Source organism: Plectropomus leopardus, chromosome 6 (genome assembly GCF_008729295.1).
Source record: "Plectropomus leopardus isolate mb chromosome 6, YSFRI_Pleo_2.0, whole genome shotgun sequence".
NCBI classification, from domain to species: domain Eukaryota; kingdom Metazoa; phylum Chordata; class Actinopteri; order Perciformes; family Serranidae; genus Plectropomus; species Plectropomus leopardus.
This window is the reverse complement of record NC_056468.1, coordinates 23,195,948-23,210,656: the sequence shown is the minus strand read 5'-3', so window position 1 is coordinate 23,210,656 and position 14,709 is coordinate 23,195,948. Positions and strand designations below refer to the sequence as shown.

Below are 14,709 nucleotides of genomic sequence, written 5' to 3'. Positions count from 1 at the left end.
CATGGACACAAACATTTTGTTAAATAAACTTAGTCGTTCAGGTCATGGTAATTCTAAGTGCTATATCGTAGGCAGCTAGACTTTTCACCACGTTTCACCAAGGGACAATAGACAGGATCCTCATGGGAAAGGTGAAATGCTTAACATGGTGTAAAACCGGAAATAAAAGGAAGCTGCGTTACATAGCAGTATTAGGCTCTGTGTGTCCTCTTGTCCACAAATGTCCTTTGAAATCATAGTGGTCCTTATAATCCATGACTTTAGGTTCATACAAAGGGCATTTTTAAAGAGGGAGGGATCTTCCACTCATTTACATGCTAAAGTCCAATCGGCTGGCTTTGGTACAGAAGGAAATACAACAAAGTTTTCAGAACAAACTCAGTATATACAGTACTACATAACTACTTTTTTCCCATATTTTTCAATTTTTTTAGTGGCTTGTCTCAGACAAAAAGTCAATCATTCCATTATATAAATTTTCTGAACTATTTCTATCCATTCAGAGATCATTAGAGACTCTTCATTCAGCTATTTCCTGGCTTTCATATTGCTTTTTTACTACCTGATAATAGTATTTGTAATAAGTATTTGTCCTGCTGTTTCAACTGGTTGGAAGGTTTCCAAAACAGATAACACTGAAATTAAAATTAAGCTCTGAGCCGATCATTTATCTGATCTCTGTATGCAGAAACATTAGGTCGCTCACAAAAAATCCAAAAATGAAGAGAAAAGATACATTTTCAAGTCTTAAAATAACCACAGTAGATATAAATAAAGGAAAAATGACAAAGAGAAGACAAAGCAAGCAAATTCATACATAAATCAATATGTCAGTACCTGCATTCTGCATGTCTTGAGGAGGATCAGGCAGACGAAACACCCAGTAAAGGTAGGTCGCCAAGAGACTGTTCCTACCCTGCTGGTCCCTGATCAGCTCCTGACTGTTATGAAGACTGTTGACGATAGACACCACTGATTCGAAAGCAATCTGGGCCAAATTGGCTGTAGGAGACAGAGAATATCATGCAAAATGTCACCATGACAAATAAATCATTACTGTTCTTTAGCAGTAGGAACTAAATTTGAATTATGCATAATGCTGAGCATTATGATTAGTTTATTGATGCAGTAACTGATCAACTGAAAATTGTTCTGCAATAATTTTAATTTACTGAGCAAAAATGCCAAACATTCACTGCTTCTTGCCTCTCCAATGTAATGGTTTGCTGTTTCTGTTTCACATCACTCAAAATTTTGTATATTTCAGTTTTGTATAGTTGGTTGGACAAAAATAAAAATCTGAAGAGGCTATTATTAGCCTTGTGATGATTTTTCTGAAATTTAAACACATTTCATACTGTGTAGACTAAACAATAAATCAAAATACATATATCTTGACAGATGATCAATGCTTGTACCCATTTTAATTTCCACTGATGGTTCCTTTAAAGTCCTAGAAGTATGAGGACTTTGTCAATAGTTATCAGCTTTGAAAAATGGCCACAAAATGCACGCAACAGCTAGAAATTTCCCAGAATGTCTGAGGTGCCATTTTTCTGCAGCAACAGTGACTTTACTTAGCTATTTGCATCAAGCTAACTGCTCACCGGTCTGTCCAGCGATGACCATGGGCTGCATGATGAGGGTGAAGAGTTTATCCAGCACCAGATGGAGGAAGAGAACCAGAGGCTCTAAACTGGAGGAGGACAGGGAGATGATGCTGAGCTTCAGCTCGTGCTCCAGCTTGTTCTCTGGAATCTTCTCATCTCTGACCCGCAGCGGGAATGTAGCGCCACCTTCCAGGGCGTGGCACAGGGTGAAGAAGCGCTCCAGGTGGTTGTCCTGGCACAGGAAAGGGATTTATTTGTCACAGATTGGTACTTGCAGAGTAATCAGAGAGATACAAAACAACAGAGGAACAATGAATGAGACAAACAGAAACAAGTGTAACAAGGTAAATGTTTTGACTACCTGTTTGCATGAGAGAAAGCGAGGGGAAGCAAAAACAGCAGTCATCATGTTTTTTGGCATTGTGTGTGCAATCACATCTCACCTGTGTATGTACAGATGACACAGCCTGCACCTCCAGATTAAAAAGACCTTTGTGACTCTCCATCCACTTGACCGGAGGATTCTGAGGAGGAAGTTTCTACACAACAAAGACACAGGAAATATAACAGTGTGACTTCCACGGCAGTATTCACTCTTAAATATGTCAATGGCCTCCTATGAACACTTTTGTGCTCAATGTTAGCACAATAGTAGCACAATATTGTCAGACATAATGAATTAGGGCAACACAATATTTTTTTGTTGTTGTTGTTGTCATGGTAACATCAACTTGAGTGATAAAAATATCACAAAAGACTGCGATATTGCTCTCCGGGATTTTTTGAGTTAGTTGAAAGAGAGAATCAGTAGAAAATTGCACTTTAAAATGTGACTTATTTTATTGGTGTCTTGTGTTCAGTTCAATGTTCAATTTATTCAAAGAATGTTGAAAATAATTTCCTTTCATTGCTTTACTTTAACAAGCTACGTGTTGAATTATAGCAGTATACTGAAAGCAGCAGAAAGGCAGAACTGAGAACAATATCTGTTTATTGTCGCAAGTATTGTTGCTATCGCAATACTCAACTGCATTATCACACATGGCATATTTTCCTCTTATGATGCAGCCCTTGAATTCATTTTTTTGCACATACGCAAATACATAATAAATGTGTGAACCTCAGGCGGGTGCAGTGAATAGTTGGCAGGTAGTCGGTCCAAGACAATGGGCAGACAAAACTGACCAGTCTGCAGTCGGTCATTATTCAACATGGGCAGCCACTAGATGGAAAACAAAAACAAGGTAAGCTGTTTATACTTTAACATCAAAAAACATTCTATGTATTCAGTTTTTAAAAAATACTAACTTTTACTAAGTTTGGTTTCTGTTTGTTAAATTTAGAAATAATGGTTGGTTAGAAAAGAACAACATCTCACAGAGTATCCAATGAGCGTCTCGCAGCTGCCGCTCTGATTCTGTTTCTGCTGGCAGCTGATGTGGTAGAAGGTGAACAGCAAGTGATGTTTTTCTGTCAGCTGGGCTGGAAGAGCCAGCTTCACTTCCTCATAGAAGTCTGGGGACCTGAAGAAGAGGGAATAACAGAGGAAGCCACACAGAGGAAGCCAGGGATAGACAGAGAAATAACAAAGTGTTAAACAGATTGTTTATATCACAAACAAAAATACAACAATGTAACACAATAATGTGTACTTGCTTGTTATGGTAGGTAACAGGGGTGTAGACTTCCTGTAAAAATTCAGGGCCACATGATTTCCCAAAAATGACCTGAGAACAGACAGAGGCAGGGGGAAGGAAAACACAAATCAAAAGATAACAAAATCTGAGATTTTCTTCTTTCCAAACAGACCCCCAAAAATTCACATAATACATCTGTGTAGCCTGGGGTTGACAGGGCTATTATATATATCTATACCAGTGACTCTGTAGTTACTGTAACTAGTTCTAAAAAAGTGTGGCTTCCAAAATGTATATAATATACACAATAACATTAATAATACCCTCGTAAAGCTGGATTTTTTAAACTTTTGTAAAAGTAAAAATAAAAACTTTCATAACTGCTGAAAACTATATCCAAACTGTATTACATGATCCATAGTTCACATTCTGGGCAAAACTGTATTGAGAGGTTAATCTGAACCTAATTTAAGGATTCAGCTGTCAAAAAAAGGCAAATTCAGGGTAAAGCCTTTTTATTACAAAAGTCCCCCTTTCTGGTAACATCCCTCCACTGCGGCTCAACGAGGAAATGCATAGGGAATTTTGTGAACCTATCTTTAAATGTTAGTGTACATATTGATGTTACAGTAATTAAGGTACACAGCGCACACACTTCCATGAGCAAATCCAGAGGTATTCTCAGGAAGAATCTAACTCATTGTTATAATAGTGCTGTGAGATCACAGATTAAAAACAGCAGCACTCACAGGCAGACAGCAGGCTGGGTCCTCTCCGCTCATAAACTGAATTTTAATGGTGATGTTTCTCGCTGAAGTGAACCTGTTGACAAAGTTAAGCCTCTGGGGGTAGATGAAGAGCAGGTTCCTACATTGACAAAGGTAGAGAAAGTGTGCCAGGGAAAATTTCTGTTAAATTAATACGTGGAAATAATAATGCAAAACCTTCTACATACAAAATGAAGCAGTTCTAAAACACATCACTAGATGGCACTGTCTGTGCAGCAACATATTAGTCATGTCATGGTGAGGTGACAGTCATGACAAGTCCAAAAAACCAGTGATTTACTGTGACCTGTGGTTGTAACATAACACTGTAATCTGTATTGAAACCTGGAATACAGGGAAATACTGCAGCTTCCACCGAACAAATGCTCAGGGAATGAAATTACCATGTAGGGGACTTGTTCACACATGACGTTACTAATGTTTCATTACAAAACCATTTCGGTGTTGATTAAAACCTCAGCTCACACAGGCTGCCTCCATATACAAGGACGTTTCACAGGTATCCTGGATGGAAAAGCCTAAAAATAGGCACTAAACTAAAAAGAGCAAAGCTGCAAAGTGATGTCAGCTCTTGAGCGATGAGTACTGCATGACTGTTCTTGTTGCCTCTGGCCTTTCAGAGAAATAAACTGTCTGTGAGGGGAAACGAACCTGTTTACACCTCAAGCTATGAATCATTTGTTTTTCGAAACCTTGTTTGTATTTCATTCTGTTCAGGTGAAAATTTTGTAAAGGCGGTTTTCCTTCACTCTTACAATCTACCTGACAGACAAAAAAACATTTCAATTAGAAGTCTTTCCTTCCACTGTGGCTTTGGATAAAGAAATGCCATAACAGTTGTAAAAGGAGCATCTGACCATTCATTTAATATTCAGGGTTCCCACACATTGTCATGGACAAAATTTTAAAAAATGTCCATGACTGTTCATGGGCCCTTAATAAAAATGTTTTCCTCTTGCCCTATTTATATTTTTCAAACATATCAGATTCAATCACACATAAAGGGAGAGAGGGAGCACCAGGAGAAAATAAAGAAATGTACTGTATGTAATGGTAAACAAAACGTTTTGCATCGACTCATAGGCTATTTGAGCTTATTTGCGTCTCTATGGCAATCATTTTGCGTCTCTTTGTAGTTGTTTTAAGTCTCTGTGGTCGTCTTGTGTCTCTTTATGGTTGTTTTACATCTCTCTGGGGTTGTTCTGCATTTCTTTGTGGTTGTTTTGCAGCTCTTTGGTGTTATCCATGTAAGATTACAGTAAAAATTTCATTACGCAAAACAAGATTTCATTACGCATAACAAAATTCCATGATTATTACTAATTCAAAGACGTTTACTGGCCTAGAAAATGAGAAAATTACATGACTTTTCCCTGAATATTACACCTTCTAACCCACCTGTAGATGTTGTGAGGGACGTAAACCTCACTGGATGGGAACTCTAGCACCTCTTTGACTGGCCGGATGTTCTTCTCAGCCACGGGTATCAGAGGGATGAGCTCAGTGGACAAACATGCCAGTGGCGTGTCGTGAACTGGAGACATATCCAGTTTTATGGAACCTGGAAGACACAAGATAAATTAAATTCACAAATCAGAGATGTGCATATACTGTACATTTAAAGTATAATGCATGTATCACATGATATCATGTCATGTCATTTGAACTCTTTGTGTAATCAACACACAAACGACAAACTTGATAATATTAAAACAAACTTATCGCTGCAGCCCTTTGTTGTTGTTATAATGACGGAGTCTATTATCTGCTAGCTTCCTGCTCGATGCTTGTTTGCTAGACTGCATGTTGTTTATATAATGCTTGCTGTAATTGTATGTAAGTAGTGGCTACGTTGTAAATGTTTGGATGTCTCCTACTGTCCTTTTTGTTTTGTTTTTTTCCCACTTTTGACATTTCCATTTTTAGCCCATACCTCCTTCCCTCAAGAGGCTTTGCCTTTGCCAGGCTGCCATTGTAAATAAGGATTTATTCTTAATGACTTGCCAGGTTAAAAAATAGCCAGGTTGAAAAATAAATGAATAAAAATAAGTCAACAATCTGCTGGCTGTAGCCAATCCTCTTAACTCTCTCCAAGAAAGCGAATAAACTAATTTTCCAAAATGCAGTAGAAATATTCCTTCAATTAATAAAATAAAACAAAAATCTCAGAATGAGTGAGATGACCTGGTATTGTCTTGACTCTCCTCTGTGGAGTGGAGGTTTTCTTGATCTCAGACAAGAACTTGAGCAAATCTTCATCACTCAAACGATCCCCCTCCTGCCACACAAACAGACACAACATGCACACAAAGAGCCATTAGGGAAAAAAAACAAATTTTTTTACCCTAATTTCCTCTAAAAGCCAGGGTGACAAGATGCAAAATAAAGCCTCGGAATAAATAAATTAATTGCATCCTTAATATAGGTAAAAATAGAGATTTTTTAGAGAGTTTTAACAGTGAACTTTGGCTTTATGGTAAAAAAAAAAATACTAGAACCTTATGGAACGAAATGTTGACCCAAGAATGAGACAAGGTCTGGCTGTAACCTCAAGCTTGTCTGTCTGTTACGTTGTATCTTGCATCTTAAGGAAATAATAGACTTTTTTTGTGTGGGTGGCAGTCCAACCTGTTTGAAGATGGTGCTGATAGTGATGGTAGCAGGTTTGAAGGCAGAAACATTGCAAAATTGATCATCCATGGTATTGTAACGCTCAGAATTCCTCCTGGGAAGTTGTGCCCGCCGATCAATGCTGCTGGATTTACCTGGAAAAAGAAAAGATCACAGAGCAGACAATAAGCATACAAAGATAATCTATAGTCATGCATATAAATGTAAGTGATCACAAGGTATTACTGTCACACAAAGACACTCATTAGTAGAAAAATACACAAGCACACACCTCCTTTTAAGCTGTCAGAGTCTGTGACATCACGGTCTATCGTCGCAGTGGAGATGACCTCCATGATGTTAACAGTTGCCCAGGCAAAGGGCATGCGATAGCGACCCAGCCTGTGGCAGAACATCTCTGCCTGACCTCGCAGCTTCTCAAGCTTGTCCTTGTTCTGAAAGACCAAAGCACTAAAAATTAATGCTAAAAAAAGCATTTAACTTCAAAAACATAGTAAGAGTAAATGACTAAAGGGGCAGTTCAGCCCCAAATCAGAAATACACATGTTCGCTCTTAACCTGTGGTACTGTCTGTTAATCTAGATTGTTTTGATGTGAGTTGCTGAGTGTTGGAGATAAAGATATTTGCTTTCTTTTGAATATAATGAAACCAGATGGCACTCTGCTTTTAGTGCTCAAAATGCCAAAAATGTACATTTGAAAAACTCAACAGCAATGTTGCTTTCCAGAAATCATGACCCGCTTACTCAAGATAATCCACAGACCTTGTTGTGAGCAGTTTCATGGAGGAACTATTTTTTCCTCTACCAAAATACACCAACCAACCACATCACAGCACAGAAGGAAGTGTGCATCTACTCGTGGATGAGAGGCTCGTCTTCGTGATGGCACAAGATGAAAACATTAATGTCGTCTTCCTCGGCTGGGCTGTAATGTTAGCTAGCTCAGTGGTGATAGGTGAGCTAGCAGAAGATGCACACTTTCTCCTGCATGTTGAAATGGTTGGTGGCTGGCTGAAAGTACCATTATATTGTAAAGAAGGCAGACGTCTCTATGGCCGATATCACCAACGCTCGGCAACTCACACCAAAACTATCTAGATTTATAAACAGCACTACAGGTAAGAAGAAAATGTTTGTTTGTTTTTATTTTAGGGGTGAACTGTCCCTTTAAATGAGAACTGTAAAAGCTCAAAAAATAATTGCTCTGTCACATTACCTTTGCAGAGTCACATTCCCTCAGTGTCATGTAGGGGTCAGCACAATCACTGATCTCCCCCTGCTGAAGAACCTTTTCAATCTAAAACACAAAATATCCTAGGTTTGTTGGCAATTAAGGCATTCATTAGGCAAGAGCAAGTGCTACAAAGACAGCACCACGCTGAATTACAGGGTATATAAATCCAATTGGGAATAGGAGTAAGTTATTTAAGACTAGGAGGAAAACAGCCTAATCCTGTTACTTGAATCCCTGATTTAGCATTTTTTATAGTTGCCATGGATTTCATTATTACCTTGATGACCAGGTAGATGTCTGGGGAAGGGTAGGTGATGGAGAAGACGGCAGATCTGGCCAGAGTCGACTGATCCACGTGTAGAGTGTGAGGTTTCAAGACGTTTTTAAACTGCTCTGTATTCAGATCACAGTAGAAGTTTTCTGATATCTGCAGGGAGACGAGATGAAAATTGTGTGATAATGTAAGAAAACTAGAAAAACGTCTCTTTACCAAAAGCAGATACATGGTTATTTTTCATTGATACAATGTTTATTGTTTATTCAAGGATCCCCTATAATAGCACATGAATGTGACACTAGTTTTCCTAAGGTCCTGCACACTGAAATACAGTGCAAACGTAGAATAAAAGTACAGACAAGGTTTAAAAACAACACAGACATAAAATGAGGATAATGACAACTTAAGACATAAAACAATCTGAATGCTAGAATAAAACCTAAATGAAAAGGAAAAAAGAAATGTATTATAGTAGTCTAAGCAGTACAATTATACAAAAATTAAAAAACCCTCCTCACACATAAAATTCTTAAATGCCAATAATACAGAGTGCAGACTTAACAGATACATACAAGAATGAAAAAAGATAAATTCATAAAAAAAACATACAATCAGTGTTGTTTGTGTTGTTTGGCAAGATATTTCTTCGTAATCTTTTTTTAAGTCATATTTTGAGGCTTTTATGGCTTTTATTGATAGGAAAGCTAGAGAGATGAGAGGAGATGGGGATGAGAGAGCGTGTGGATGAGATGCAGCAAAGGGCCGCCGGTCAGACTCGGACCTGCAGCCACTGCGACGAGGACACATAACTTCTGAACATGGGGTGGCGTTCCACCAACTGAGCCCCCAGCATGCCTCTTTGTAAGCTTTTCAAAAGTAATTTTGTCATTTCTGTTAGATATGATGTCCTTGAAAGACTCTTTTGCTGACAATAAATTCAGGGCGCAATAAAATTCAAAACATCACCCCAAATGTTTTTCAGATAAAGATAGAGGGAGTCAGTTTAGAAGCAGCTATTTTCATGTAAACCAAAGACTGATCCTGAAATATCACCCGTTCAGTCCACAACACTGTTTCTCTACTTGCGTTCCTGATGACCTCAGGCTAGGAACACAGCCATATGTCCTGGTCTGGCCTGGACTGGTGTGTGTCATGTGATCCTTTTTACTGGCAAGCCATTAACCACTCTCCTTCATTCTGCTCGTCCCACAGGACCTCCGCTATGCTGACCACACCAAAGCACACTTCACCAAGACAGTAACTGTGATCACATTACACCCTCAGAAAAGTATTCTAGGTTGATCACTTTGGTTTGTTTTCAATCTGAGTTTGATAATAGTGGTAAAACAAACCCGAAAGCCAAACTCCTGTGTAAATTTTGTGACGGAAATGACCCTGTTGACCTCAACATGAGGCGCACTTACCACAAGAGTGAAACTTCTTAAAAGACTGCAGCGGCAGAGTCCACTTCATAATGACAAATTACTTCTTGGAATCACAGGAATCATTTCTGAATAATCAAAGCCAGCTGACTTAAATAGCGTATGATGTGCATCATATTCTCATGAAACAGAGCAAATACGTCAAACTAAGTACGAGTGTTCACCGAGGTAACATTCATAATTAATTCTAACAACATTCACTTGTGAAGGTCGAGCTTCAAAACACTAAATCTGGACTCAATGGGACTTGAGGAATGTAATAGCCCTTTTTAACATTTCATGTTTGTCAGATCACAGAGGCTTTGTGTCCAACAGGCTGACAAACTTTATTTAAGAGCAAATGCTTAACATTTTCTTATGTGGCACACTTGCACATTAATATGTTTTATGTTACAATGGTGTTTTGAAAAGAAAACAATCTTCTTACAGGCAAACCCTTTAGCAGCTTTCCAGAATTTATCTTCATCCATAGTGACACTCCTGAAAACATGGCCAAGCATGATCATTTATGTAACCATTTGGCGTGGACATACCGGTGTCAGATTGTCTACACTGCAGTTACAGTAAGTACTACAGAGATGACACAGTAAGGCCAGAGATTTTTTTGTTTGGACGAAAAACAACAAAAACAAGAAGGAACTGTTACTGACAGTGACATAAGTATGGGTGTCAAGGTGGCAGAAAAAAGATAGAGCAAAGCAAAGAGTTACAAAGCAAATATGGCAACATATATGAACAGTACCAGCCGGGAGCATTATCCATTTCCGGAGGATGTCATGGCAATAGGAAAGGAGTACCCACACAATAATGTAGACCTAGCGTTAATGTTTCATCTTAACAAGCTGTGACTGCTATAAATTAATCTTGAAGAAAACATGGGTGTCCTCATTATCGTTTCCAAAAGTCTTCTTTTCAGACTGTCTAGATTAAAATGAGGCTCATAGTTTTAAAACTAAAAGGGCGTCAACAGAGTTTTCAAAACTTATATTGGTTTTTCTGGGCTAATACTGATGCTGGTTATTAGTGGTTAATGAGGCCGATAACGGATATTTGGAATTGATATGCATTTGCAATAAAATTAAAATCTTTCTGTCAATATTTAGAACTAGGAATATAAATAACTCCTACACAAAACTTTTTTAAAATGCCTTTAGCACATATTTAATCAAAACTGAAACTTTCAACATCAAATACAGCAAGTTCCCACCCACAAGGTAAAAAATTATTTAATAAGTGAGTAAATAAAAATATTCCCTGAGGTTTTACAAGGTAAAAGTTCCTCCCATGCTGACATGTTCTTTGCACTTTTTAAATAATTAATATTATCGCCAATCATTAAAATTAAACAACGATACAGATAATCGGAAAAATGCCAGAATATCAGCCCCAATAATCGGCCAGGCCAATAATCTGTCCACCCTTACCAAAAATATTCTCAAACACAGCTCCCTGGACAACAGACAGACTGAAACACATAGCTAAGTATCAACTGCATATGTTAAAAAAACACTGTTACAATCACTCATTGTGTCCTCCCAACAGGCTGCAATCTCAGTCCAGCGAAACTAGGCCTGCCTAGTCTTGTAGAAAATACTTTACTCTTCTTTTGCTAAGCAAAAGGCAGACATTTGTCATTGGTTTGCATGTGCAAAAGCTGCCATGTATAATGATACGATGATTATTAAATGCCTGTCATAAAATTGGAATGAAACAGACTGTTCTTTTTGCTGTGCTTTTTGCATGTCTATTCTAAAATATTTGCCTGTTTATATCCATGAATCTGATACCATAAGTAGGCCACTTGTTGGGTCAAATCCTGTGTGTGCACCTCGGCTGATGGACCAGAGGCATGATTAATAACCAGAGGATTATATGGAATTATACAAACATCTGCTGCAGATTCCACAGATGTGAAACAACAAAAATGATGTGAACAAAAAACAAATACAGACACGGCAGCAAAACTCCCTTGAGAAACACAGACTGTGAGGGATGCAGGAAAACAGAGAAAATAAGGCAAGCAGAAAAGTGGCAGAAAGAAAATATAACACACTTGTGGAGACAGAGAAAAAGAAAGACGTGCACTGAAGAGAGTTGCTGAGAGACAAAGTAAAAAAGAAAGTAAAAGGGTTCAGGGATAAATGGGTCAGTGGCAAACACTTCACTGTTCCACTACAATTAAATCTAACTGACAAAACAAGCTTGGCAGTTTCTCCCTCACTCAGATTTCATAGCTCTTTAACAGTCTGGATCTGTCTCTGCTCAGTGTAATAGGCAGGATGTTGTATTAACCTCCACAAGGACACACTTCAGTTCAACACATAATAAAATTAGTCATCTTAAGTGAAACATGCTGTGACAATGTGACACTTCAGCTCTGCTCTCATGGACTGACATCAGTAGGAGGCAGAACTCAAATGTCCTTGATGTATAGAGCACTCTTTGACATGTAGGTGAAGTATTTCATATAGTGCACAACTTGTGCTGTTAAGACCAGTTTATACACAGGCCATTTTTAAAAACAGGAGGCATTATATTGCACTATCTTGCCTGAGAGATCATCTTAGAGCCATCAGTTCTGCAGACAAGCTAAAAAGCAGCTGGACAGCACTGAGAGGAGGGCATGGCCGATAGTTAAAACCCAGTTTCATCTGAGAGATCCATGAGCACTTAAGTACAAACTAAATCCTTCTGGCCCCTTCATTCAAAAAACTATCCAGCTGTGTAAATCCACAGAAAACATGCAAATAGACAAGTTCAAATGGTCGACTGGAAAAATGACGACCCCTGAGACATAAACATGTTGGGATGATGAGACTTAAAACTTCGTAGATTACACTGATCCCTCACTGGCACGCCAACTGCCAACAGAAATTATGAGACCTCCCTGAACCTACAGGAGGCACATGACACACAACAGCTACCATGAAACAACAGCAGAAACATAATAATGCCATTTTTGAAGCCTGTTTGATTTTTAGTGAGATAATCAGAGGTTTGGACTAAATCCTGTCATTTTTAGGACTGTAGTTTGTGATGCCATCAGAGTCACTAACTGAGAGAGAAAATTAAGTCCTTTCCTCCTGAATTTTCTCATATTTTTGTGTCTAAGTCACTGAACGAAAGACATTTTTTGAAATTGGTACAGTATTGAGTGAGACCGCTGCAGACAACAGCAGCGAAACATGCTTCAATGTAACAATTCTAGTCATCACTTTACATGCACTAATATTACTTGTTTTTTTACAACTGACATGTTCAGATTGTTTTTTATATATACACATATATATATACATATACACATATATATATACATACATATATATATATATATATATATATATATATATATATATATATATATATATATATATATATATATATATATATATATATATATATTCTTTTCTTTTTTTTTACCTTTATTAGCTAGAACAGACACAGGAAAGGGGTAAAAGACTAAGAGGGGACGTCATGCAGCAAAGGGCTGCAGGTCAGAATCAAAGCTGGGCTGCTGCTAAGGACTCAGTCCTTTTGGGTCGCATGGTCAACCAGGTGAAGTACCAGGTACCCAGTGTCTAGTTTGCTGTTGTATGTGTCCAATAATGTTATGGAAAAAATGTTTTGTTTAATGAGTAAGACCCATTGTGCTTACTGAAAACAGCCCAGGCAGCGCTATTGCCAAACCCCTCAGACTGCAATTAAATTAACAGTAATTTTGTCATCTTAAAGACACACTTTATCAAAGTTGATAGAAACAGAATAAAACTCTCAAAAACCTTCTTGGTGAGCTTTCCACTGTTCAAACAATCACCAACTCTAGTTTGGTTTATAGAAACCCTTAATTCACCCAGTTAGATGTGGAAAAAATGCTGGCTTAATACATACTTAAATGTCCCCATTGATTTAAATGGAGTCTGGTGGGTTGGCAACAGCAATTTCTAGCCTGTTTCTGGTAAAACAAAAATGATCTTACTCTTAAACAAAAAGGTCTAACTCTGTAGGGATCCCTTCCATAATACTGTCAGACACCTATGACGATATGAGCCTGCAAAAACAAGCACTTTTAGATGACATACACTGACGGTGTGAACATGCCTTGAATGGTTACATCACTCTGCTGGCTGTAGCAATCTCACTCAAAACTGGACCAATTTTAAAAATTGTCATTCCCGTTTGTCACTTAGACAGAAAAACAAAAGACAATAGAGTCCAGGGTTGGACAACACCAAACTTACCCTTTAACTTCCTGTTAAGATACATTTAGACAGTGTTGGTGAGGGTTTACTTGTGACTAGTGTTTCCCTATTTTCTCTGTTTGACATGTGTCATCATGATTTTTTAAATGCTTCCTCATGTTGCATTACCACAAATAAACCCTTGACTGACACTTCACATGGTATTCTTTGGTAAATGGGCTGTATTTCAAATTCTCTCACAGACCCATTCCCTTACAAACAAACACACACACACACACACACACACAATGCAAAAAATTATGGCCTTTGCACATCGTTATGAAAACATATATAGACAGACATATTTTTTTTATTGATATCTACAGTACTAGTCAATTAAAGATGATTTTAACTGAAGAAATGACAGCATTTTGTGTTTTTCAGTCTCAAAAGCATAAAACTAACAGAACAAGTAGGTCAAACACCAACTGACAGACACTCTTACCGTCTCCACAACAAACACACATAATGAGCCTCACCAGGGTAGCATTTACTGCAGGGCTATTGTATTGTAAGTGGTTTGTAATTTTGTCTTACCCTTGTGTTGTGTGTGGAAAGGTGAACATGTTACACAAGCTTCCAGGACATGAGGTATAAAGTACTTTCAGACAACATTAGAAAACTGTAGGGACAACTGTAAAGCAATGTTTTCTTACCTTTTTCTTCTCTTTCAGGTCATACAAGGCCATGGTGGCAAACATGGGCTCAATGTCAATCTCAAACCTGAGCCAAGAAGGAAAAGGAAATCAGTAAAAAGTGTTAGCATCATACTTCACATACTCAACATTATTTACTCTGTTTTTTCCTCTTATACTATACTTAGAGCCTATCTACCATTTTTTTTTGGTTT

At 38.0% G+C, this 14,709-nt stretch overlaps 1 protein-coding gene across 2 annotated transcripts in view; it reads right to left on the bottom strand.

The window, feature by feature from the left end:
• Nucleotides 1-14,709, bottom strand: part of dock8 (dedicator of cytokinesis 8) — a 71,157-nt gene that overhangs the window by 31,915 nt on the left and 24,533 nt on the right. For both annotated transcript variants that reach the window (XM_042488637.1, XM_042488638.1), the window contains 14 exons: nt 14,516-14,582; nt 8,180-8,329; nt 7,885-7,965; nt 6,938-7,100; nt 6,664-6,800; nt 6,220-6,313; nt 5,434-5,596; nt 3,997-4,114; nt 3,267-3,337; nt 2,989-3,133; nt 2,731-2,832; nt 2,054-2,149; nt 1,608-1,842; nt 838-1,002 (listed from right to left, as the gene is read on the bottom strand). In XM_042488637.1, coding sequence (XP_042344571.1) covers nt 838-1,002; nt 1,608-1,842; nt 2,054-2,149; nt 2,731-2,832; nt 2,989-3,133; nt 3,267-3,337; nt 3,997-4,114; nt 5,434-5,596; nt 6,220-6,313; nt 6,664-6,800; nt 6,938-7,100; nt 7,885-7,965; nt 8,180-8,329; nt 14,516-14,582 — 1,787 coding nt within the window. The remainder of the gene's footprint in view (nt 1-837; nt 1,003-1,607; nt 1,843-2,053; nt 2,150-2,730; nt 2,833-2,988; nt 3,134-3,266; nt 3,338-3,996; nt 4,115-5,433; nt 5,597-6,219; nt 6,314-6,663; nt 6,801-6,937; nt 7,101-7,884; nt 7,966-8,179; nt 8,330-14,515; nt 14,583-14,709) is intronic.